The 27,214-nt window shown below is 40.5% G+C and overlaps 1 protein-coding gene and 1 long non-coding RNA gene across 2 annotated transcripts in view; one reads left to right on the top strand and one right to left on the bottom strand.

The window, feature by feature from the left end:
• Positions 1-23,218, bottom strand: part of ddah1 (dimethylarginine dimethylaminohydrolase 1) — a 185,241-nt gene extending 162,023 nt beyond the window's left edge. Inside the window, exon 1 of the mRNA XM_034179520.1 lies at positions 22,802-23,218. Coding sequence (XP_034035411.1) covers positions 22,802-23,095 — 294 coding nt within the window. The 5' untranslated portion in view covers positions 23,096-23,218. The remainder of the gene's footprint in view (positions 1-22,801) is intronic.
• LOC117518407 lies at positions 9,174-26,234 on the top strand. Its single transcript, XR_004562975.1, has 3 exons — positions 9,174-9,346; positions 11,701-11,704; positions 26,222-26,234. It is a non-coding gene; the product is annotated as an uncharacterized LOC117518407 (long non-coding RNA).
• The last annotated feature ends 980 nt before the right edge of the window (positions 26,235-27,214 follow it).

Genomic DNA, 27,214 nt, shown 5'->3' with positions numbered 1-27,214 from the left:
TCTGTTCTCTGATTGGTTATCGCGACCAGCGTGACCTATAGGACGGCTGCCATACTACAGTGCCCATGATGCATTGCATTTCCGGCCATTTTAAAACATAGAGCGACTCTGTCACGGAAAATTGTTTTATTACGGTAAATTAACTGAGAATCTACCGGTATATTTTTCATTTATAAGTCGCTCTGGAGTATAGGTCGCACCCCCTGCCAAAACATGTAAAAAAGTGCGACTTATAGTCCGGAAAATACGGTAATTAGAATTGTCTGTAGACCTCTGAGACAGGATTGTCTCAAAGCACAAATCTGGGGAAGGGTACAGAAATAACTGTGCTGCTTTGAAGGTCCCAATGAGCACAATGGTCTCCATCATCTGTAAATTTAATAAATTCAGATCCATCAGGACTCTTCGTAGACCTGACTGCAAGTCTAATCTGAGCGATTGGGGTACAAGGGCCTTAGTAAGGGAGGTGATCAAGAACCTGATGGTCACTGTCACAGCTCCAGCAGTCCTCTGTGGAGAGAGAAGAAAGAACCTTCCAGAAGGACAACAGTCTCTGCAGCAATCCACCAATCAGGCCTGTATGGAAGAGTGGCCAGACAGAAGCCACTCCTTAGTAAAGGTACATGGCAGCCCACCTGGAGTTTGTTAAAAAGCACCTGAAGGACTCTCAGACCAAGAAAAACAAAATTCTCTGGTCTGATGAGACAAAGATTGAACTCTTTGGTGTGAATGCCAGGCATCATGTTTGGAGGAAATCAGGCACCATCGCTACAGTGAAGCATGGTGGTGACAGCATCATGCTGTGGGGATGTTTTTCAGTGGCAGGAAGTGGGAGACTAGTCAGGTTTGATGGAAAGATGAATGCAGCAATGTACAGAGACATCCTGGATGAAAACCAGAGCACTCTTGACCTCAGACTGAGGTAATGATTCATCTTTCAGCAGGACAATGACCCTAAGCACACAGCAAAGATATCAAAGGAGTGGCTTCAGGACAACTCTGTGAATGTCCTTGAGTGGCCCAGTCACAGCCTAGACCTGAATCTGATTTAACATCTCTGTGGAGAGATTTGAAAATGGCTGTGCGCCGACGCGTCCAACCTGAGGGAGCTTGAGAAGTACTTCAAAAAGGAATGGGCAAAACTGCCCAAAAAATAGGTGCACCAAGCTTATGGCATCATATTTAAGAAGACCTGAAGCTGTAATTGCTGCCAAAGGTGCATCAACAAAGTATTGAGCAAAAGCTGTGAATACTTACAGGGTGGGCCAATAAAATGTTACCACTTTTGATCGTACACAAGTTTTTGAAATGAGAACCTATTCGAAAATTTCATTTACAGACTTGTAACAGAAGCATCCAGTTAACATTTGATACCAAAGGTTTCCCACTTTGTCTCTTGTTTTCCACACAGTTCAATAATTGATGACATGTTCAATCCATGCTCCTCTTCTTTGGATTACACCTGCAACACACACATTGAAGTTTGTGATGACATTGCCACACATCTCAAGAGGGATTCTCCGAATTTCTTTTTCATTTTCGAGAACTGATATTCCTGAAAATGAAAAAGAAATCTTTGTTATTTTGGAAATTGTACAAATTAAAAAAGTGGTAACATTTTATTGGCCCACCCTGTATTGTACATGTAAATTCACAGTTGTTTTATTTTTAATAAATTTGCAAAACAGTATTAAAAAAACTTTTTTCACATGGTCATTATGGGGTGTTGTGTGTAGAATTTTTTGGGAAAAAATAGAAGTTCACCCATTTTGGAATAAGGTTGTAACATAACAAAATGTGGAAAAAGTGAAGCAATATAAAAACTTTCCGGATGCACTTTAGCATGAAGCTATGCAACTCCTCGCACATAACTTTGACAGCCACGTTCTTGAAATCCAAAAAGATGGCTGCAAGAGGCAGTTATTCACCCATAAAAACCCTCCATTATCCTTCAAAATGTGGAGTACAGCTACGGCACGACTTGAAGACAGTTTGGATCACCTACAAGACTGTCAAGTCTTGGGTGCATTAACACCATGGCCACAGTTGGCATCAAGAACATTCCTTCCAAACGGGTTGGGTGACACAGATTCTCCTTCTTTGGGAAGGATCACTTTCATATACCACAGCCACCTGTAATAAAAAGCCTGGTGGTAAATAAAGTCATTTTACTTGATCATTGTTGGAAAACAATGTTTTCAGTCAAACTGCCAAATGAACAAACAACCGAGGCTGATGGATATAGAGTGCAAGATATAAAATATTCTTCTTGTCCCCATATCGCCTGTAGTCAATGAAGCTGATGTTCAATATTTAGATCACTGCCAGAGAACAAAAGTGAATGTGGGAGGAAGAGAGATTATAAATGCCTTTACGCTTGGAGGGATTTATGTCAATTAGTGATAAATGATTTCTACTGTGTTTACAAAGCACAGCCAAATGTGGCAGAAGCAGTTATGGCATTAATATTGAAGTATTTGTTTAGTTAAGTGAGGGCAACAAATGCAAGCATCCATCCATCTCAGTACCAAAAGCATTTTAAGTAATTTATGAACATAAAAAAAAATCCTAAATTATATAATCTAATGTATCACTGTGAGTCACTCCAAAATTCACTGCATCTCAAGTTATTTAACCCTGTACTGTACAAAGATGACATTATTTGAAATAGTGAATTAAATCTTTATCAAAAAACTGTCAAGTTACAAAATAAGTTAAAGGGTATTATATCACCTTGTGCTGTGTATTCTTTGACCTCAACATGACTTTTCTCGACACCACCACGGCTGGTCAACTTCCTCCTACTGCCACTCTTCTGTCTGACAAACTAAGCCAGACATTCAAACATCCACGGAGTTGGCTGAGGCTGACCCAGTCATCCAGCGGGGCTGATATACTGTGAAGTGCCCCAGAGGGTAAAATGCCCAACTTACACTGTCTTTAACAAGCATCCATGCAGCTTCAGAGGTAAAACTAACCAGTAGTGCTGACAGCAATGAAAACAGAAGATAATAATCTGTATTACGTCAAAGTGTTGACCTTATCTTGGCAGTGGCATTCACATCTCGGGATCCTCTGCCTTTGAGATCAAGAGATGCCTGTGAGGAGCTTATAGAATCATGAGGTCTTTGGGCAGAGGTGTTTGGAGATGCAGATATCTTTGCAGGAGAACAAAGTCCTGAGGCTTCCTGTCTTAAAATTATCTTAGGCACTCTTTGTGTCAAATGAATGGTTACTTAGGAAGACCAAGAGGAGCAGTTTCACTTGCATTGTGAGGAAACGTCAGCTAACACATTCTCTCCATGTGGTGAGGACCCCAGTGGTTGCAGAGGGCCAAGTGATGCCTGTGTATCACCTGGATGCAAAAGAGTGGTGAATTCTTTTAAGAGGTGGGAATGGATCGGTCATTTGCCCAAGTGGTTGCCAACTAGGATCCAAGGCAATACGACAGATTTCTCTGTGCATGATCCAGCACACATGTGCCTCAGTGTTGAGGGTCTCAGCAGCTGCAGAAGGCCAAAGTGATGCATATGTATCATTTGCCTACAACAGAAAGATTTTAGTTTTCATGATGTGGATAAGTAAAATTTGTCTGCTTGGGTATTTCTCATTCAGGATCTAAGGTGGTTACATGGTGTGGTAGAGGCAGCCATGCATGGCATCAGTGCATGCTCCTAGACATGACAACACTGAAGAATTACATAATAATTTGGTATAAAAAATATAGACCTTACTTGTGTGAAGGGCTTTGAGCAGCTTTGTTGTGATTTGGCACTATATAATGTAATAAATTGAACTGAACTGTATGAAGACTGCTGCAAAGTGAAGGGGGACCCCTGACAAAAAATTCTACACTTTGCTATTTCAACAACCTAACTGCTAGTCTGAAGGAAAACAAATTCCTTTGGATAAGCCAATAAACTAAATATTTCACAAATATTTGCTTGTTTGTTGATAATTTAGGAAAAAAAGTGCATCACTGCAGGATTTCCCAACATTGTAATAATTAAAACACATATCACATTTGCATCGGATCACATTTGCAGCGGATCACTGCGCACTCGACACGCCATACCGGCTGATGTGTTCACAACACGAACCGGCCGGCTCTTCATGAGATGAGCGCATCAAGTAATTCATGTAAAACATGAAAGAGAGAACAGCAATCCACGTCATTTCATTACTTCCTGGTGCACGTCTAGGCGGAGGCTAAATCCGCTCTTTATAGCAGGAATTATGTATTATAAATTGTGGGGTTTTTTTGGGGTTTTTTTTTTAAAGTTTAACAAAATATTTTTACAGAGATACACACACAAAAAAAATTTTAGAACATAGAGCAAAGAACATGCAGGGGTGTACTTAAAAAAACAACATTCAAAACATTCAATTTAAAATGAGAATACAGAGTGTCATACAAATTCAGGATGCCTGGCAGAAATGTAACTCCTCCATTTGCTCCAAACCTCTTCGAATTTGTCCGATTGTAATCTCCTGGAAAATGTAATTCGTTCCATTGTGAATAGTCCGTAAACAATCCTGTGCCAGTCCTCTAAAGATGGAGCGTGGGAGCTCATCCACTTTTTGGTGATTGCTTTACGGGCTGCCGTACTTAACATGCTGTACAGACATCTGGTTTCTTTGTCTGTGTCCATAAATTGTGGTGTTTTATCCATTTTTTGCTCCAGTGGTGTGTGCACGCAACTTCTCATGTGCTCGCACTGTGTTCATGCACACAAACACGAGCGTGCACAAAACCATCACCGCGGTATCGTGCACACCTGTCCGACCGTGCGTCCCTCCTGACAGCAGGTGGAATGTCTCGTGGTTCTCCATTTCGTTTTTGGTTCAATGATTTTCTTCTGGTTTCTGCGACTTTTGCGTTATGTGTGAAGGGGCCTTAAGAGGCAAGCGTCCCAGGGACAGATGGCGAAAATGTGGCTCACCCAAGGCTGACCACATTCATATATTTTGGCCATATATTTGAATGAATGACCTCCAATTCATTCATATTGGCAAGAGCTGACCAGAGGAATAAGGACAATTTTTGGGATTGAATTTAGTTGTTGTTTTCTCACCATGTTCCTGGGCAAGATGCCAGATGGACTGAAATCTCAAGATAAATACCTTTATAAAATAATCTTGGCTGCAAGCAAGAAAGCCATCACGTGGAAGTAGCTGCAGGTAAACTCACCATCAAAGGATGGCGGGACTGCAATGGTGGACGAAATATATTGAACAGAACAATTTATTTACCCCTTGAGATTAAGAATTGAAAAAGGCTTAAAAGATTGGGAAAATGGAATTCATACCTTGCCAAATGTAACCTGTTTTTTGCATAGATACTTCTAATTTTGTACTGCTGTAGAACCCTGAGCAACCATTATTTTTACTTTTTTCCTCTCCTCTCCCCTTCTCCCTTTGTCCTGAAAATGCAATAAAAGTTAAACAAAAAAACAAAAAAAAAACAGTACCTTTCAAGTGAGTGAGAGAGACAGAAGACAAGCAGTGATGCTGTGAATGACCTTGCCAGATGAAGAGTCAGACAGACAAACAGTTAGAGGAAGGGCAGGTTAAATGTGGAAGGAATGTGACTTTTGGGTACAGCACGTTGGCTCAATCTCACATACAACTGGTGCGTTCCAGTTTGGTTCACCCTCCTCCCTTACTGACACAAAGATGTCAAATCCTGTTGAAGGAAACCAGGTTGTTTCCGTAAGGGAAGTCGTAAGAGCAAGGAGCATGACAAGGAAACTGCATCTGTAGCCTGTCTCGTCAAAACAAGGCTTCTGTGCTGTCTGGTGTTAGTTTTGGGGCAGTGACATGAAGCATGAGTGGAAAGGGGCCTGCAAGGACATATAAACTCCTGCAACTCAAGCTAAATATTACGAGCTGTTAAAAAAAATAATAAAATTACCTAAATATTGTGTCTGTGTAACAGAATTTCCATTCAGTTTCCAACCCTACACTGAAACACAGACCTTCTAGGGCTTTGCTTTCCAGAGACAGGGTGTTAAACATTTAGGCAATACTTACTGTGTAAGAGACTACATGGTAAGACAGAGAATTTATCTAATACCCTAAGCCCCATTTACACTACAGATAATTAAGAGTGTGAAAATGTACAGTGGAAAAGGGTTGAACAAGCTCAAAACCTTTGACAAATACAAACAGCCCGATGTGTTTTCTCCCTGATCAGAGTACAAACATGGTGAGATATTTTACAATGTAGACAAATCAACCCAAATATGACACACTGCCTGAGTGCACTGTGTATGTGCAAGCTGGGATCCTAGACTCTGAAATACAACCATTTATTTGCCCATTGAGATTTAGGCATACACAGTATTGCTGTCTTGCCGAAATGTGCAAATTCACTATGATGAATAATTGTGATGCAACATGTTCAGACAGGGGGACCTTTTCTCCGACTGCTACAACAGGTAGAGAAAGTGTGAAGGAACTGTGCCATCTTTGCCATTAAGCTAATGAGAGCTCTGCAATGTTAACTTGTGCACTCAGCTTGGTTTTTCTGCTAATGTGGAAATGCATCTATTATAACCCATTACAGATACAGAAGACCTGTATTGGCTTTCTTGCTCCCATGATATCTTGAACAAAACTTATCTGATTTTCACCAAATTTGAATTGGACATCCTGAATAAGTGCATCTCACAAGTGTTTAACTTTCAGCATGAACAGGTTCCACCATGACTCATTAAAGACCCTCCACTTTACCAAGTAGAGTATTGATTATTATCATTTATTCTGGCATTATACTGGAGGTGATGGCATCCTATGTATGAGTTTATTCACTCACTGTATTGTATACAGTTCATGCCTTGGCTTTTCCAAAGTCTAAAATTATGCACAGTTAAATGTGACATCTCACCATGCATGAAGGAAGTAGGAAAACTGGCTTTGTAGTGCAGTTGAGATGGATGTTAACAACCTCATCTAGTAAATGTGGAGAAGCAGCAGCTTGATGAGCTTTTCACTGTCACAGAATGAGCCCGAGGGCCTGCAGAGAAAACTCATCTGAGCCACTTATGTTGAAGCTCTCACTTGCAAGCAGAGTGAAGCCCCCCTGACGCTTGCATGACTTTGATGCGCACACTGTGTCATGCAGGACAGTAAACTCGTCGTTAATGGGTGTAGACTGAATGTGACAGGGGCACCGGTGCGTGCAACTGCGCAAAGAGAATTTTGAAATGTTAAAAACATCTTTCACACATAAATGTTGTGCAACAAACGTGAAGTGGTAGTGAACGTTGTGCGATCTACTCGCCAACACTACATGCAGTTCATCAAGCCGAGTATAGAAGTGAACAGTGCAAGTGATTGCATCAGCGTACCGCATCAGAGTGCAACTCGTCTGAACGATTATAACGAGATGTTAAATCTATCACAAACATACTTTTACAGCTACACACAAGAAGGAAACAACGTGCAACTGTTTTACCAAGCCATTACAATATTAACTTGACAATTACCTTTTTAGACTGCTCCAAATGCTTTCTCCACCTCATTCAGTGCGCAGCTGGAGCGTTCCTCTGTGATTCTGGAAGTGATTAGAGGTGTTTTCAACAGCTAACTCGGACAGAAAATGATTAATGTAGTAAAATATGTACAGTGCATCCAGAAAGTACTCACACTTTTTTCACGTTTTGTTATGTTACAGCCTTATTCCAAAATGGATGAAATTCATTTTCCCCTCTCAAAGTTCTACACACAATACCCTATAATGACAATGTGAAAAAAGCATTCTTGATTTTTGCAAATTTATTAAAACAAAACAAACAAACAAAAAAAATGTATATTTAAGTATTCACAGCCTTTGCCATGAAGCTCAAAATTGAGCTCAGGTGCATCCTGTTTCCACTGATCATCCTTGAGATGTTTTTACAGCTTAATTGGAGTGCACCTGGAGTAAATACAGTTGATTGGACATGATTTGTAAAGGCACACCTGTCTATGTATAAGGTCCCACAGTTGACAGTGCATATCAGAGAACAAACCAAGCATGAAGTCAAAGGAATTGTCTGTAGACCTCAGAGACAGGATTGTCTCGAGGCACAAATCTGGGGAAGGGTACAGAAACATTTCTGCTGCTTTGAAGGTCCCATTGAGCACAGTGGCCTCCATCATCTATAAATGAAGGAACTTTGGATTCACTAGGACTCTTCCTAGAGCTGGCCACCCATCTAAACTGAGTGATCGGGGGAGAAGGGCCTTAATCAGGGAAGTGGCCCAATGGTCACTCTGTTAGAGCTCCAGCATTCCTCTGTGGAGAGAGGAGAACCTTCCAGAAGGACAACCATCTCTGCAGCAATTCACCAATCAAGCCTGTATGGTAGAGTGGCCAGACGGAAGCCACTCCTTAGTAAAAGGCACATGGCAGCCCACCTGGAGTTTGCCAACAGGCACCTGTAGGACTCGCAGACCATGAGAAACAAAATTCTTTGGTCTGATGAGACAAAGATTGAACTCTTTGGTGTGAATGCCAGGCGTCATGTTTGGAGGAAACCAGGCACCATCCCTACAGTGAAGCATGGTGGTGGCAGCATCATGCTGTGGGGATGTTTTAACAGCAGCAGGAACTGGGAGACTAGTCAGGATTGAGGGAAAGATGAATGCAGCAATGTACAAAGACATCCTGGATGAAAACCTGCTCCACAGCGCTCTTGACCTAAGACTGTGGCGACGGTTCATCTTTCAGCAGGACAGTGACCCTAAGCACACACCCAAGATATCAAAGGAGTGGCTTCAGGACAACTCTGTGAATGTCCTTGAGTGATCCAGCCAGAGCCCAGACCTGAATCTGGTTGAACAACTCTGGAGAGATCATTAATTTAGTATGATTTTAAATCTATTGACAAATGAATATTTACATGAACCTCAGACCATGTTTCTGACAATGTAGGTCACAGTGACACAAAGGAATTGTAATCTCTCATATGAAGCTCTATGCAACGTAACTTGGAAAGAGGTGAGCAGATTTTTATCAAACCTCGACTTACGCTATTTTCCAGACTATAAGTTGCGTTTTGTTTTGTTCTTTTTAACTTGTTTGGTTAGTTTGTTTGGTTAGTGTGTCAAAAAACTGCATTATCATCTATGCCCACATGATGTAAACATATACTTGACAAGGTGCTCCTGGGCAATTCCAGCGTTACTCACATTACATTTAAAACAACAGATGCTTGAATAAAGGTATCTCCCTCTTGTATGACTGGACTGAACATTTGTATTTTTTCATGGTGAATACTAAACACCAGTCTCTACATCCACATAACACAACATGAGAAAGATCTTTCTTCATTGTCCTTGTTGGGCACATTTTGTCACCGTTACTCACATTATGCAAAAATCACATGGCTTTTTTAACTTAAGTTTGCTTTCACCTTCTTGTTAAACTACAGAGGACAGAGCAAAATGATCTATTATAGTTTAAACCTTTATTAATAACCTCTTCAAAAGAACAAACAAATTGGAACAGACTAACTAACATTTGTCTTTATAGACATTAAAAAGAATAAAAGTCGTGTTACTCACGTTACGTTACTCACGTTACATGTTCACCAAGAACACTGCAGTGCATTAAAACCTTAAGTTTTTGAAGTGAAGACTGCCAAGTAAGCAATTAGTAACTCTGTGAAAACTGTTGACTAGCCCTCCCCCCCCAACACCACCCCACGATCATTGATCAATCTTGTCCATCAACCATGGAAATACAACGTCAATAGTCCTGTACAAGAAAGTCCAGTCGAGTATCTTTCTGAGTTCCTGATACTCCCTTCGTATCTCTTTCACAACATCTTCATCAATCAAAAAGGGATTTTGGGATTTTCCCCTACTCCCTTATTTAGCAGGAGTAGGGGAAAAAACTACAGAGGATCTTCACACAGCACAAATCCCATTTTACTTTAAACCTGTTAACACCTTGAGACAGAAATTAGTTCACCCTATGGACAGGATCCCTAGTTACAAACAGAGTAATGTAGTGTATTCTATCAGATGTCAGAAAAACTGTAACGAACACTACATAGGTGAGACTAAGCAGCCGTTACACAAAAGGCTATACCAGCACGGTAGAGAGGGCGCCAGTGGACCTCAGTCTGCAGTTTCATCTCCACCTTAAAGACACTAACCACACATTTGAGGACAAGGAAGTTAAATCTTAGCCAGAGAGAAGAAATTATTTAAGAGAGGGGTGAAGGAGGCATTGTATGTGAAACAGTTGAAACCCAGCCTTAACTGGGGAGGGGGACTGAGACACGCTTTGTCCCCTGTTTACAATCCAGTTGTTAAGTGTGACGTAACGCATCATGTGATTTTCAACTTCCGGCTGCAAACAAAAAAGGTGCGCTGTCATTAACATTGAGAACTGCACTGAGACGATCTGATCAGGCTGCTCTTACACCGTTGCACACGGACAACAGCATTAACATCGCAACATAAAACTCTTTGTATATTGTGCCTAAAACTCTCCTGGATATATTAACTGGGATTTTATACGTTGTTACTGCATTTGTTTTATGTAAAAATGTCAGATGCTCAGGTCGTTTCTCCGTTATTTTCAATGGGAGTTGCTGCGAGCTGTGATCGCTTCCTGTTCATGTCGTTCGGGGAGAAAGTGAAGTTTGCACTTTAACGTCCTGTTTATTGTAATAAAGTATTTTTTATTAACAAACAGACATGTATATTTTACCTGTGCATAATAAAAAAGTTTTATTAAGTGTTCTGACCACAGAACCAGACGAATGCGGTTAACGGAGGTGGAGGCGGAGAAGGGAGGGACGGCGGTTTGCGCACAATGTAAACACATACTAAACTTAAACTGTAAATCCTTAAAATGATCAAACAGACATAACTTTAATTAGAAACTTGGAGGTCTTTGGACCCGGAAACAGATTTATCACGTGATGCGTTACGTCAGAGCTTAACAACCGGATGGGGTACTAAGGTCAAAGCAGTTTCAGTCTTTTGTTCATGGTAATGAGTCATTCATGTCATCCGGAGAGCCGTCAGGTGAGCCGTCAGGAGAGGTGTCAGTCCCATCATTAGGAGGGACAGCTACCCTGTCATTAGGAGGGTGCTAACTAGAGCACAATAGGTGCTAATTAAAGCAATTGTTTAGTCACTAGCCAATAGCAGTCTGCCTCTCAGTAGGAGGGGTCTGGTTAGGTTTAAAACTCCAGCTTTTGTGGCTTCTGTTTGTTCTTCTCTACAAGGGTCAAGACAGAAGTCAGACTACCACAGCAAGAATTTTAGCTGAGGAAACTTCTGAGATTTGAAGCAAAACGTCCTCGCATCAAACAACCCAGTCCAGTCAAAGATTCAAGCTTCTCTACTATGTTTGTTTGTTTGTCGCTGGATTAAAATTTGTTATGACATGACACAGATTCAATTTCTCCCACCATACAGGAATGACATGTATCACCTATTGCACTGTGGGAAAACAACCTGCCACCTATGTCTCAAAGTTAAAACAATAGCTAATTGGCTGCCACCTATATGTTAAAACAATAACGAGTTGGCTGAGTAACTTAGTGGTTCAGTGATGAAGTGAGTGTTACTCACATTACACTAGACGTTACTCACGTTACAGATTTTGAAGCACTTCTGCCCAAAGGCTATGAGGAATACAGTAATTCAGGGTGGAAGAGAAGAATGCAGGAATCTGGCTGTCATATCTACCAGCACTGTCAAACTAGGAAAAAGTTCATCATTTTTGTTACTCACGTTACCTAGAAGGACTACCTCATTTTCGTCGCCCAGGCTAAAAAACACAAGGCTTACTTTTGAAATTAATATGTTGTTCTCATTACTCTAATAAGAATACTAACAGAAAATAGTTAAAAATTCTGTATTAAGCTCAGGACTTTGTAATACAATGAGGAAGAAAAACTGTGTTTTGGGCTTGAAACTTGCTGTTTTGTTGGGGCAAAAATGAGATTTGCAGCCAAAAACCTAAGGTCGGCTGAACTGGTAGAAATCCTCGTGTTTCTCGTACTTGGGTACCCAAAGGACATAACCAAGTGGTATTTGATGTGATATTTACATTTTGAAATTTCACCTGCCATGTTACCTTTTTGCTGGAATTGCCCTCCTGTATAATAATCTAAATGAAGTAGTATCTGCTCCACACTTAAGAGCAGAATGTGGCACTGACACACCATTATGCTGGATGCCAACCCCCTTAAAAGAAGATGGAGATATGAATGAGGATGATGTGCTGGGTATTAGAGAACAAGTGAAATTAATAAATCATGCTCTCAAACAGGAAGCCCATGCTCTTCAATAAAGAGAGGGAATAAACTTCGTTTGACTTGGCACATCATCAGTTTGGAGTTTGTGGGACAGCTGGCACAGAAATGAGGAGGGGCCTTGGCTAAAGTAAGGCCAAATATAATGTTTTAAAAGTATATAATCAATTAAGAAGTGAGGCAAACATGCACAAACATGGAGGTGTTTTGCTCTGCTGCTCAGTGGCAAACAGAAACAGTCTACTCAAGTTCTTTGTGCCTCGTCAAATAACATTAGCCCATTAACTTCTGCTCACTACCGCTGTGCTTGCGTTATAAATAATGTGCCAATTAAATTAATTTTGCATCTGGTTGCATTCAACAGTAGCACCATATTTCAAAAACAAATGTGATTTATACACCAATGTGACATCCATGTTTTTCTCTTCATGACATTATTGGACAAATGCTGCTACTCCGGTGTGACATTTAGTCTCGAAAAATATGAGGTGTTTCCACATGAAACAGATCAGTCAAGATAAAAAATATATATATAGCCTGGAAAACACATTTTCCAGGATATTGCTGTGACCAATAAGGTTCGAAAAATCATGTGAAGTTCATATAATCAGTGCTATTCCTAAGCAAATTGTATTTTGTGATGTTATTATACAACCCCTGGCAAAAATTATGGAATCACCGGCCTCGGAGAATGTTCATTCAGTTGTTTAATTTTGTAGAAAAAAAGCAGATCACAGACATGACACAAAACTAAAGTCATTTCAAATGGCAACTTTCTGGCTTTAAGAAACACTATAAGAAATCAGGAAAAGAAATTGTGGCAGTCAGTAACGGTTACTTTTTTAGACCAAGCAGAGGGAAAAAATATGGAATCACTCAATTCTGAGGAAAAAAATTATGGAATCATGAAAAACAAAAGAACGCTCCAACACATCACTAGTATTTTGTTGCACCACCTCTGGCTTTTATAACAGCTTGCAGTCTCTGAGGCATGGACTTAATGAGTGACAAACAGTACTCTTCATCGATCTGGCTCCAACTTTCTCTGATTGCTGTTGCCAGATCAGCTTTGCAGGTTGGAGCCTTGTCATGGACCATTTTCTTCAACTTCCACCAAAGATTTTCAATTGGATTAAGATCCGGACTATTTGCAGGCCATGACATTGACCCTATGTGTCTTTTTGCAAGGAATGTTTTCACAGTTTTTGCTCTATGGCAAGATGCATTATCATCTTGAAAAATGATTTCATCATACCCAAACATCCTTTCAATTGATGGGACAAGAAAAGTGTCCAAAATACTTGTATCAAAGTAAACTTGTGCATTTATTGATGATGTAATGACAGCCATCTCCCCAGTGCCTTTACCTGACATGCAGCCCCATATCATCAATGACTGTGGAAATTTACATGTTCTCTTCAGGCAGTCATCTTTATAAATCTCATTGGAACGGCACCAAACAAAAGTTCCAGCATCATCACCTTGCCCAATGCACAGTCGAGATTCATCACTGAATATGACTTTCATCCAGTCATCCGCAGTCCACGATTGCTTTTCCTTAGCCCTTTGTAACCTTGTTTTTTCTGTTTAGGTGTTAATGATGGCTTTCGTTTAGCTTTTCTGTATGTAAATCCCATTTCCTTTAGGCGGTTTCTTACAGTTCGGTCACAGACGTTGACTCCAGTTTCCTCCCATTCATTCTTCATTTGTTTTGTTGTGCATTTTCGATTTTTGAGACATATTGCTTTAAGTTTTCTGTCTTGACGCTTTGATGTCTTCCTTGGTCTACCAGTATGTTTGCCTTTAACAACCTTCCCATGTTGTTTGTATTTGGTCCAGAGTTTAGACACAGCTGACTGTGAACAACCAACATCTTTTGCAACATTGCGTGATGATTTACCCTCTTTTAAGAGTTTGCTAATCCTCTCCTTTGTTTCAATTGACATCTCTTGTGTTGGAGCCATGATTCATGTCAGTCCACTTGGTGCACCTCTCCAAGGTGTGATCACTCCTTTTTAGATGCAGACTAACAAGCAGATCTGATCTGATGCAGGTGGTAGTTTTGGGGATGAAAATTTACAGGGTGATTCCATAATTTATTCCTCAGAATTGAGTGAGTCCATATTTTTTTCCCTCTGCTTGGTCTAAAAAAGTAACCGTTACTGACTGCCACAATTATTTTTCCTGATTTCTTATAGTGTTTCCTAAAGCCAGAAAGTTGCCATTTGAAATGACTTTAGTTTTGTGTCATGTCTGTGATCTGCTTTTTTTCTGCAAAATTAAACAACTGAATGAACATCCTCCGAGGCCGGTGATTCCATAATTATTTCCAGGGGTTGTAACATACCTTAAAATATTATTCAGTGTTGTATGATATGCATGCATCACACCTCGAACGCCCTCATTTTTTGATAAAATCCATATATTTTGATTAAAAATGTGACTGACAGACTTGGTCGTCACAATTTACAGCATAACTGGGTACAATTAGGAAATTTCTGACAAAACCAAACGTGGTTCATTATTCATGGCTTTATTATTCGGTGGGACCAGGGCTTTAGTCTTAAAAAAATAATAACATATTATAGAAACACTGTTAAATCTCTACTTTCTGAAACAACTGAGGCACAAAATAAAATAACCACAAAGATACTGAGGCACTTTTGCATTTACAATTACTCAACTGACTTCACATTCAGCAACAGTCTAAAGGTCAGCTGTATAACTGCAGCACTGGTTCATGAATACTGTCTCCCTGTTTTGGTTAAACTGAATATCAGATAAGTGATTTGTATTTTACAATAACTAAGATGGACTTGTTGTTGTTGGAGTGTTTTTATGCAACACTGCCGCCTGTAGTCCATTTAGGCCGTCATTTCCATAAAGACTAAGGCTTTTAAATCACAGTGGAATAGATTTGATCATTATTTATCCTCCAAGAAATATGGTATACCATTACACGAAATTCCATATGTGCACCTCAATATCGCCACATCAATTTCCTTGTTTTATGGTTGACTGGGTCAATACCCTATTTAAGACTAAATCTATTTTCTGAAAGCTCTAAAGACTTGAAGTAAATGGGTGATTTTGGAGGTCACGCATCTAATAAACAATAAATATGTAGTTACAAAGCCAATATCTGAATAGCACTCATTTGCCAACACATTATTGTCTGGGTGACTCACAAACCTTGACTCAACATTTACACAAACACAGTCAACTCCTTCCCTCTAATTATAAGATTAAATAAACAAATTCTAGCAGTAAATTGGCATCACCGAATGAGAAACGGAAAACGCAAATTAATGTTGAGAAAACATGGACCTGATGAGCCATGCATTACACAGAAAAATAATAGCTTTCCTGTTAGAAGTTCATTAATCTTTTAGATCAGAAAACAGGCTCCCACAATTTAAAGGCTTCCTGAACATTTGTTGACTCCTGAAAATCAACACTGACTGTCTTGACTTTGCATGAATTTGAGGTTGTGACACATAGAAACAGCATTAAGATTCAGTCTTGTGGTGCAGTTTTGATCCACACCTGTAGAAATGTCAGAGGTAATTACGTGTTAAAACTCAAACCTTGTCATTCACTGACCAAGGCATGGGAGATTTTAATTGCTGCAGCACATCTCTACATCTAGTATATGTATTTTAAACTAAACGCGCATGCACACATGCACACACACACAGGCAGGAAAAGCATTCATCAGGTCTCCAGGAAGCCACAGATGTAGCACACCCGCGTTGATAAACTCTGACACATATTCACACACTGAAAGCACAATGCACTATTTTTGCATCACAACTCTATAAGCATATAGGATTTAGATTATTGTGATGTACAATATTAAACACCATTAATTTTCAGTTAAGCAATACGACTGTCAGGGATCAGCTCCAACAATGACATCAATGCCTTATGGACAAATTACAAGTCTGAATAAAAAGCTTCAGAACCTATGACTAAATAAATATTACATACAACAAGAGTGCTCTGACAGCATATCCCCGCCGGCAAATGCTGCTCCAATGAAGTTGTGGCATTGTGTAAAATGTAAATAAAAACAGAATACAATGATATAAAAATCCTCTTCAACCTATATTCAATTGTATATACCACAAAGACAAGATATTTAATGTTAAAACTGATAAACTTCATTGTTGTGTAAATATTTACTCATTTTGAAATGGATGCCTGCAACACATTTCAAAAAAGCTGGGACAGTGGTATGCTTACCACTGTGTTACATCACCTTTCCTTCTAACAACACTCAATAAGTATTTTGGAACTGAGGACACTAATTGTGAGTGTCATGATTGGGTATAAAAGGAGCACCCCCAAAAGGCTCAGCTTTTCACAAGCAAAGATGGGGTGAGGATCACTACTTTGTGAACAACTGCGTGAAAAAAATAGTCCAACAGTTTAAGAACAATGCTTCTCAAGATTCAATTGCAAGGAATTTAGGGATTCCATCATCTACAGTCCATAATATAATCAGAAGATTCAGAGAATCTGGAGAACTTCTACATGTAAGCGGCAACGCCGAAAACCAACATTGAATGCCCGTGACCTTCGATTCCTGAGGCGGCACTGCATTAAAAACCGACATCATTGTGTAAAGGATCTTACCGCATGGGCTTAGGAACACTTCAGAAAACCATTGTCAGTTAACACAGTTGGTTGCTACATCTACAAGTGCAAGTTAAAACTCTACCATGCAAAGCGAAAGCCATACATCAACAACATCCAGAAATGCTGCCACCTTCTCTGGGCCGAGCTTATTTGAAATGGACAGATGCAAAGTGAAAAAGTGTGCTGTGGTCTGATGAGTCCACATTTCAAGTTGTTTTTGGAAATCATGGACGTCGTGTCCTCCGGACAAAAGAGAAAAAGATCATCCAGGCTGCTGCCAGCACAAAGTTCAAAAGCCAGCATCTGTGATGGTATGGGGGTGTGTTAGTGCCCATGGCATGGGTAACTTACACATCTGTGATGGTACCATCAATGTTGAAAGGTACATCCAGGTTTTGGAGCAACACATGCTGCCATCCAAGCAATGTCTTTTTCAGGGACGTCCCTGCTTATTTCAGCAAGACAATGCCAAGCCACATTCTGCACGTGTTACAAAAGCGTGGATTCGTAGTAAAAGAGTGCAGGTACTAGACTGGACTACCTGCAGTCCAGACCTGTTGCCCATTGAAAATGTGTGGCGCATTATGAAGTGCAAAATACGACAACAGAGACCCCGGGCTGTTGAACAAATGAAGTTGTACATCAAGCAAGAATGGGAAAGAATTCCACCTACAAAGCTTCAACAATTAGTGTCCTCAGTTCCCAAATGCTTATTGAGTGTTGTTAGAAGGAAAGGTGATGTAACACAGTGGTAAACATACCACTGTCCCAGCTTTTCTGAAACGTGTTGCAGGAATCCATTTCAAAATGAGCATATATGTGCACAAAAACAATTAAAGTTTATCAGTTTGAACATTAAATACCTTGTCTTTGTAGTGTATTCAATTGAATATAGGTTGAAGAGGATTTGCAAATCATATTATTCTGTTTTTATTTACATTTTACACAACATCCCAACTTCATTGGAATTGGGGTTGTGCAAGTGCTTGCTACATTCTGATAACATTTCAAGGAGTTGTACCAATTTTCACAAAATTCATCCTAAATACACTCAACAAAAATATAAACGCAACACTTTTGGTTTTGCTCCCATTTTGTATGAGATGAACTCAAAGATCTAAAACTTTTTCCACATACGCAATATCACCATTTCCCTCAAATATTGTTCACAAACCAGTCTAAATCTGTGATAGTGAGCACTTCTCCTTTGCTGAGATAATCCATCCCACCTCACAGGTGTGCCATATCAAGATGCTGATTAGACACCATGATTAGTGCACAGGTGTGCCTTAGACTGCCCACAATAAAAGGCCACTCTGAAAGGTGCAGTTTTATCACACAGCACAATGCCACAGATGTCGCAAGATTTGAGGGAGCGTGCAATTGGCATGCTGACAGCAGGAATGTCAACCAGAGCTGTTGCTCGTGTATTGAATGTTCATTTCTCTACCATTAGCCGTCTCTAAAGGCGTTTCAGAGAATTTGACAGTACATCCAACCAGCCTCACAACCGCAGACCACGTGTAACCACACCAGCCCAGGACCTCCACATCCAACATGTTCACCTCCAAGATCGTCTGAGACCAGCCACTCGGATAGCTGCTGAAACAATCGGTTTGCATAACCAAAGAATTTCTGCACAAACTGTCAGAAACCATCTCAGGGAAGCTCATCTGCATGCTCGTCGTCCTCATCGGGGTCTCGACCTGACTCCAGTTCGTCATCGTAACCGACTTGAGTGGGCAAATGCTCACATTCGCTGGCATTTGGCACGTTGGACAGGTGTTCTCTTCACGGATGAATCCCGGTTCACACTGTTCAGGGCAGATGGCAGACAGCGTGTGTGGTGTCGTGTGGGTGAGCGGTTTTCTGATGTCAATGTTGTGGATCGAGTGGCCCATGGTGGCGGTGGGGTTATGGTATGGGCAGGCGTCTGTTATGGACGAAGAACACAGGTGCATTTTATTGATGACATTTTGAATGCACAGAGATACCATGACGAGATCCTGAGGCCCATTGTTGTGCCATACATCCAAGAACATCACCTCATGTTGCAGCAGGATAATGCACGGCCCCATGTTGCAAGGATCTGTACACAATTCTTGGAAGCTGAAAATGTCCCAGTTCTTGCATGGCCGGCATACTCACCGGACATGTCACCCATTAAGCATGTTTGGGATGCTCTGGACTGGCGTATACGACAGCGTGTACCAGTTCCTGCCAATATCCAGCAACTTCGCACAGCCATTGAAGAGGAGTGGACCAACATTCCACAGGCCACAACTGACAACCTGATCAACTCTATGCGAAGAAGATGTGTTGCACTGCATGAGGCAAATGGTGGTCACACCAGATACTGACTGGTATCCCCCCCAATAAAACAAAACTGCACCTTTCAGAGTGGCCTTTTATTGTGGGCAGTCTAAGGCACACCTGTGCACTAATCATGGTGTCTAATCAGCATCTTGATATGGCACACCTGTGAGGTGGGATGGATTATCTCAGCAAAGAAGAAGTGCTCACTATCACAGATTTAGACTGGTTTGTGAACAATATTTGAGGGAAATGGTGATATTGTGTATGTGGAAAAAGTTTTAGATCTTTGAGTTCATCTCATACAAAATTGGAGCAAAACCAAAAGTGTTGTGTTTATATTTTTGTTGAGTGTATGTGAGGAGTTGATTTCAGAATGCAGACATCAACTCATGAAACTGGCAGTGTCTAGGTTTGTTAATCAAGGGCCATAACTCTGCCAAAATGTGCCAATTACAATATTACGATATACATACAAGGACTTGTACCAAGTTTCATGAGATTCCTCCTAAAAATGTGAGTAGTTTATTTCAGAATGCAGGCACCCACTCATGAAATTGACACAATCTTGATTTGTTAATCAAGGGCCATAAATCTAGTAAAATGAGCCCAACTGGAATGATATAAAAATGTGTGTATTGATGAAATTCCTCCTAAAAGTGTGAAAAAAGATGATTTCCTTTAAACTAGTTGTAACAAACTGTACACTGATTGGCTAAGAGATCTACGGAGTTCTAACCATGTGCTCATAACTCAGAGTCTAGTCCAGCATATGTAGGCTAAGTGTATCACAAAAAAACTAGAATATTGTGAAAAAGTTCAACATTTTTGTCACTATTGCAGAAAGTGAAATTTTATATATTCTAGACATATAAACTAAAATCCTTATAACTTTAATTTTTATCATTATGGCCTGTAGCACATTTATGCACTTAATACTTGGATGGAGCTCCTTTTGCATGGACTACTGCGCCAATGGCATGGAGGCGATATGGAGACCCTGGTCGCTTTGATAGCGGCCTTCACCTCGTCTGTGTTGGGTCTGGTGTCTCTCGTCTTCCTCTTGACAACACCTCATAAATTCTCTATGGGGTTGAGGTTAGCCGAGTTAGTTTGCCAATAAAGTGCAGTAATACCATGATCAGCACACCAGTTACTAGTCTAGATGTAGATCAATATGTGGTCTCAGCTGAGGCCATACCCCAGTCTAATTCTTACAAACGTGTATGCTCAAACTACGTGTTTTACAAATTCTTCATTCATCAAAGTGGATGGCTCCAATACAATGAGCAGAATACACGCAAACCCCCAAGTCAGACATACTGCTGTAGAAAACATGACAGATTCCATAATCTGCTTAAAAAAAAGAAAAAAATTGGAATACAGATTGTGTGCATGCAAATGCATCCTGCACCACATTCAGCGTTAATGAAATGTAGTGGCTGAAGGTATCGGTGCCAAGCTTTTCAATCAATATCCCTACTGCCAGTGAGGCTGCATGGGGACCACTGGCACCAGAGTGCAATGCAAAGTGACTGATGTGAAATGACAGCAGCTTTCATCAAAGCTGCCCAACCGTGCTCTCACTGTCATTCTACAACACGGCCACACTCTGACTGTGTGCTTACCAAACTCACTCATTTTGGCTGACAGTTTGGCTCATTACGACTCTCAGTTCTAAACCTACCAGTTATTCCACATACCAAACAAAGCTCTCACAAAATGTGCACAACTGGAGGGATCTGCTACAATATAACATCACAATTACTATGTTAAAGTGGAAAAATTGCTATTTTATTTGCAGGTAAATTTTATCCAGCTGTCAAAATGCACTATTGCACTATTACACAAAATGCACTGTTTAACTCGGCTTTGCCTCGTTGAATGGAACAGTCCATCTTTCACCTCATGAAATATTCGTACCATTGAACTCGTAAACATTCATTATTTATATATTATATCTCAATCAAAAGTGCCTCAATCACTCTCATTTTTCAGTTATGGATTTACCTACACCACCAACGGACGGAGGAGATTGGATGGAAGTCAATCAATCAATCAATCAACATTTATTTATAAAGCGCTTTACAGCACCGACTGGTGTCCAAAGTGCTTAACATTAAAAACACAAATTCACAAAATAAAACACATATAGAATTAAATTTTAAAACAGCACATAAAAAAACAGAACATGTCACCTCCCCACTAAGTGTTAAAAGCCAGTTTAAATAAATGAGTCTTTAACTTAGATTTAAAAAGTGCTAGGTCAGGAATAGTACATAACTCAAGAGGTAGCTCATTCCACAGTCTGGGGCCAGCTACCACGAAAGCATGATCACCACAGCATTTATATCTTGACCTCGGAACATCTAAGTAAAGCTGGCCAGACACCCTTAATGTCCTACTGTAGGTGCGCAAAGTTATAATTTCAGAGAAGTAGGGAGGTGCAAGGCCATAAATAGCTTTAAAAACAAACATTAAAATTTTAAATTTTAAAATCAATTCTAAAATTAACTGGAAGCCAGTGGAGTGAGTACAGGATGGGTGTAATATGCTCCCGTCTAAAAGTGTTTGTTAAAAGACGAGCAGCAGCATTCTGCACCAATTGGAGACGTGCAAGAGACGACTGATTAATGCCCGAATAAAGTGCATTACAATAATCAAGTCTGGAGCTGATGAAAGCATGAATGGCTGTCTCAAGATCACGTCGACTGAGAAAGTGCTTTATTTTAGCCAAAAGGCGAAGTTGGAAAAAACTAGCTTTGACAACAGAGTTTATCTGTTGATCAAACCTCAAACAGTTCCAATTTTATGCCTGTTTCCAATTATCAGTCAGAAACCAAGTGCCAAAAAGCAATGTCAAATTGTGCACAACAGAGATAATCAATGTTCTGTGAAAATTATCTGAAAAAGAATTCACAGAAACCGAAAAAGTAAAAAAAAAAAAAAAACTGACACGACAAAAAAAAAAAAAGAGTGCATGAACTAAATACATACTCCTGATATTGAAAATGACATTTGATCACATCTAATTTAGTTTATGAAAAGCCACTTCTAACTGGACTTTGACCTTGAAATTTTTTTCCAAGGTAAAAATTTGTGGAATTGGAAAGTAGCGTTGGTGGAGGTTTGCGCTCTGTGAGCACGGTGCTCTAGTTTGATCATGTTTCTTTCAGAACTGTATTTTTCCTTATGGTTTTGTGGATACTGTTTCTATGTGTGTAAGCCATTAAACCAAAGTTCACCGAGTTTGATTTTGGTTGGAAAACAACATTTCAAGTGAAACTGTCTGATGACCCACTGACAATAGATTTCAAGTTAAAAAAAAAAAAAAAAAAACTATGGGTGCATAAAACGTTTGAAATTCAGATTTAAAAAAAGACAATAACTATCAGCACTTATTTTTTAATAATTCACCTCTGCGTCACAACGAAAGGGGGAGGAGCCACGGCACGACTCCTTCCTTCCTTCCTTCCTTCCTTCCTTCCTTCCTTCCTTCCTTCCTTCCTTTCTCCCTCCTCTCCTCTCTGAGTCTGAACTTTGATGATTTTGGGTGGGTGTAATCAGGAAGCCGTTCTTACCTCCGCCCTCCTGCTCGCGGCTCCCGGTCTGGTGATGAGCGCCGTGTCCCCGCACACCACCGCCGCGTCCTCCACGAACACGCAGTCCGGCAGCGACTCGTCGGCGGCCAGCTCGACCACCTCCAGCCCCAGCCTGCTCCTCAGCACCTCCACGTACGCCTCGTGCTCCCTGCGCGCCTTCTCCAGGTCCACCTCCGCCTGGCTGCTCCTCAGCGCCTCCTTGGCCAGGGACGCGGGGATTCCCCGGACCACGGCGTGTGTGTACTTACCGAAAGCCGTCATTAAACCGGCCATGTTCAAAACCTAACGCGCGGCTCCGCTTAACGAACGCCACAAACTGTCGGCCTGTCCCCTTTATCTGTTTGTTGTCTTTGATTTTGTTATTTATTTACACCAGCGGCTGCACGCGCTGTCAGACTTGCTGCACTTCCGTGACGCGCGCGGATTATCGCGCGCAGCCGTCCGCGGCCAACAAGTGACTGAACCACGTGACCCACTCAGCGGACCCCTCTGCACTTTATTACGAGTAATAACAACCAGAATGTCCACGTGTTTGTGATATAAATATCGTTGTTATTACTGTAACATTCTGCATCACCTGTTCTTACTGCACGTGTTAATGTCCTCACTGTCATTGTCAATTTTGTTGACGCTTGTTCTTTTGTTTTGTAATGAAAAAAATCAATAAAAAATTGAATTTAACATTCTGCATCACTTCATTTTATAAACATAGTGTTGATTTTTTTTATTTATTTATTTTTTTTTTACATTTTTCGTTTTCAAAACCTCAATCTGGGCCCCTGCCACGCCCCCGCAAAAAATTTTATAAAAAACTGCACATTTCCCCGATTGTTTAAACGTTGCAATTTTAAAATGTAACTTAAAAAAAAAGCCTGGTCTGACTGTTTAAACCTGATCAAACTGAAAAGTGTGCTTAAAAAAAAAAAAAAAAAAACTGAAGCAGTAACACCAGTGAACAGTTGTAAATGTTTCAATTACATTTGTGACGTTTTCAGAATGTAGACAAAGTGCAATTGCTATTTAAAGGCATCAAAGGACCCACTCTGAACAAACATGACTTCCTTTTATGATACTTCATCATGACACCAATCAGTCACATATTTTACTCATCAATATAAACTTTAGGTCATGTCTCCGGCACTACTAGTTGTGGAGATATTGCAGAAAATGTGTTTATAGCTTGACCTTTGTCCCATCAATATATCTGCCCAAGTAATATAAAGTAGATAGACCAAATTTGGTACAAAAAAAAAAAATCCAGCCAGCAATTTATTTAACGATGTTCACAGACACACACAAGCACACACATAAAATCAATGGCGATTACTGGGTTTTCTTCTCTTAGGATAAAAGTCATGGCAGGGGACACACAAGTCCAACTGAATATTGCATTTTGTTGTTCTGTTTTTCAAATTTGTCAAATTACCTCAAAAACCACCACATGTGAGCATTAAAAACTGTTTTACTATATTTGAGGGTTTTTTGTTTGTTTTTCAAAATCCAAATGTGTCTATGAAGCATATTTTAAATTCAGAATTTCAAACTTTGCATTTTAAAGGGTAATGGAAGGCCTGCCTTCTGACACATTTACTGAACATTTCATTTACGATGATAGTATTGGGGTTGGACCCCCTTTTGCCTTGAAAACCGCTTTATTCTCCAAGACATGGATTCCACAAAGGACTGGAAACATTCCTGACATGACACCTTCATACAGTTGCTACACCATTACACCACCAACAATCTCAGTTGTTGACACAAGGCAAGATGGATGTTGGCAATTCGTGGAAATTATAGGGAAGATGAGAAAGTGGACTTTGGTCATGAGGGTAGAGAAGGTGGCATTACAGGAATCTGGGCAGGTGTTACACCATCGGTTACTGATCAGTGGCCTGTTTAGAAAGGAACTGAAACACTACCTTTGTCCAAACCTACATCCTATGTCAGTCACAGCAAGTGAAGTTACAGTCCGGAGAGATGACTTTGCTGTAATGTCCCTTTGGACCGGCTGGGAATATGTGTAAGGCTGATCATCTGAAAAGGATGTTGGACATTTTGTCTGCCAGTCACTACCAAATCTCCATGAGGTGGGTAAAGCTGTGGTGATCTCTGGTATTGGGGCTGAGTGTAGGGTCGTGCTGGGGGGCTTTTGTGTCCACTTGATGGGATGGATGAGATGAGGTAGAAGAACCTCAGAGAATTGCTGTTGCCATAAATTTTTGCAGATTTTAAGCAGATCTGTTTCCTTGCCAGAACACTTCCCACTTGAGTGCCCTGACTGAAATAGCAACATGTCAACCTCCTGGTGGTGCATGAAATTGGACCTGGTGCTGCAGCTGTGCATGTTGTCTCCAAATGGGGTGAAGGTGGTTTGGGGTGGGGTGGGGGTTTCCTCTGTGCCATATGGTGCTTGCCATGGCTGTGGGCTCACTTCTTGCCCATACCTGCAGTTTGGGGGCTACTTGGCACTGATGCAATTCCTTACTATCTTTCACATTATCACACATCTCATTGCATCTTTTACACTCTGCATATAGATTTTCAATTTTTCCCTCACATGGACACATGTAGAGTACGTCTGGAAAGTATTCACAGCGCTTCACTTTTTCCAACACTACAGCCTTATTCCAAAATGGATGAAATTACTTTTTTCCTCAAAATTCTACACACAATACCCCATAATGACAATGTGAAAAAGTTTTTTTTTTTTTGCCTATTTATTTAAAAAGCAACTAATAAATCACATGTATATACAGTGGGGTAAAAAAGTATTTAGTCAGTCCCTGATTGTGCAAGTTCTCCTACTTAGAAACATGAGAGAGGTCTGTAATGTTCATCTTAGGTGCACTTCAATTATGAGAGACAAAATGAGAAAAAAAATCCAGAAAATTACACTGTAGGATTTTTAAAGAATTTATTTGTAAATAATGGTGGAAAATAAGTATTTGGTCAACCACAAACAAGCAAAATTTCTGGCTCTCACAGACCTGTAACTTCTTCTTTAAGAAGCTCTTCTGTCCTCCATTAATACAGTGTACCTGTATTAATGGCACCTGTTGGAATGCGTTATCTGTATAAAAGACACCTGTCCACAGCCTCAAACAGTCAGACTCCAAACTCAACCGTGGCCAAGACCAAAGAGCTGTCGAAGGACACCAGGAAGAAAATTGTAGATGTGCACCAGGCTGGGAAGAGTGAGTCAACAATAGTCAATCAGGTTGGTGTGAATAAATAAATCAACTGTGGGAGACCATTGATAATCTCCCTCGATCTGGAGCTCCACACAAGATGTCATCCCGTGGGGTAAAAATGATCATGAGAACAGTGAACAAAAATCCCAGAACTACACAGAGGAACCTGATGAATGACATTCAGATAGCTGGGACCAAAGTAACAAAGACTACACACTACGCAGAGAGGAACTCAAATCCTGCAGTGCCAGGCGTGTCCCCGTGCTTAAGCCAGCACATGTCCAGGCCCGTCTGAAGTTTGCCAGAGAGCATGTGGATGGTCCAGAAGAGGATTCGGAGAATATCATGTGGTCCAATGAAACCAAAATGAAACTTTTTAGTAAAAACTCAACTAGTCATGTTTGGAGGAAGATGAATGCTGAGTTGCATTCCAAGAACACCATATCTACTGTGAAGCATGGAGGTGGAAACATCATGCTTTGGGGCTGTTTTTCTGCAAAGGGGACAGGACAACTGATCCATGTTAAGGGAAGAATGAATGTGGCTATGTATCGTGAGATTTTAAGGCAAAACCTCCTTCCTTCAGTGAGAGCACTGAAGATGCAATATGGCCGGGTCTTCCAGCATGACAATGATCCCAAACACACCGCTCAGGCAACGAAGGAGTGGCTCTGTAAAAAGCATTTCAAGGTCCTGAATTGGCCTAGCCAGTCTCCAGACGTCAACCCCATAGAAAATTTGTTGAGGGAGTTGAAAGTCCGTGTTGTCCAGCGACAGCCGCAAACATCACTGCTCTAGAGGAGATCTGCATGGAGGAATGGGCCAAAATACCAGCTACAGTGTGTGCAAACCTGGTGAAGACTTACAGGAAACGTTTGACCTCTGTCACTGCCAACAAAGATTATGTTACAAAGTATTGAGATGAACTTTTGTTATTGACCAAATACTCATTTTCCACCATAATTTACAAATAAATTCTTTAAAAATCCTACAATGTGATTTCCTGGATTTTTTTTTTCTCATTTTGTCTCTCATAGTTGAAGTGTACCTATGATGAAAATTACAGACCTCTCTCATCTTTCTAAGTAGGAGAACTTGCACAATCAGGGACTGACTAAATTCTTTTTTACCCCACTGTAAGTATTCACAGCCTTTGCCATGAAGCTCAAAATGCTTGTAGCATCGTATTCAAGAAAACTTG

The sequence above is a fragment of the Thalassophryne amazonica genome, chromosome 10 (assembly GCF_902500255.1).
Source record: "Thalassophryne amazonica chromosome 10, fThaAma1.1, whole genome shotgun sequence".
NCBI lineage: Eukaryota > Metazoa > Chordata > Actinopteri > Batrachoidiformes > Batrachoididae > Thalassophryne > Thalassophryne amazonica.
Note: the sequence above shows the minus strand (reverse complement) of the source record. Positions and strands in the feature narration are given on the sequence as shown.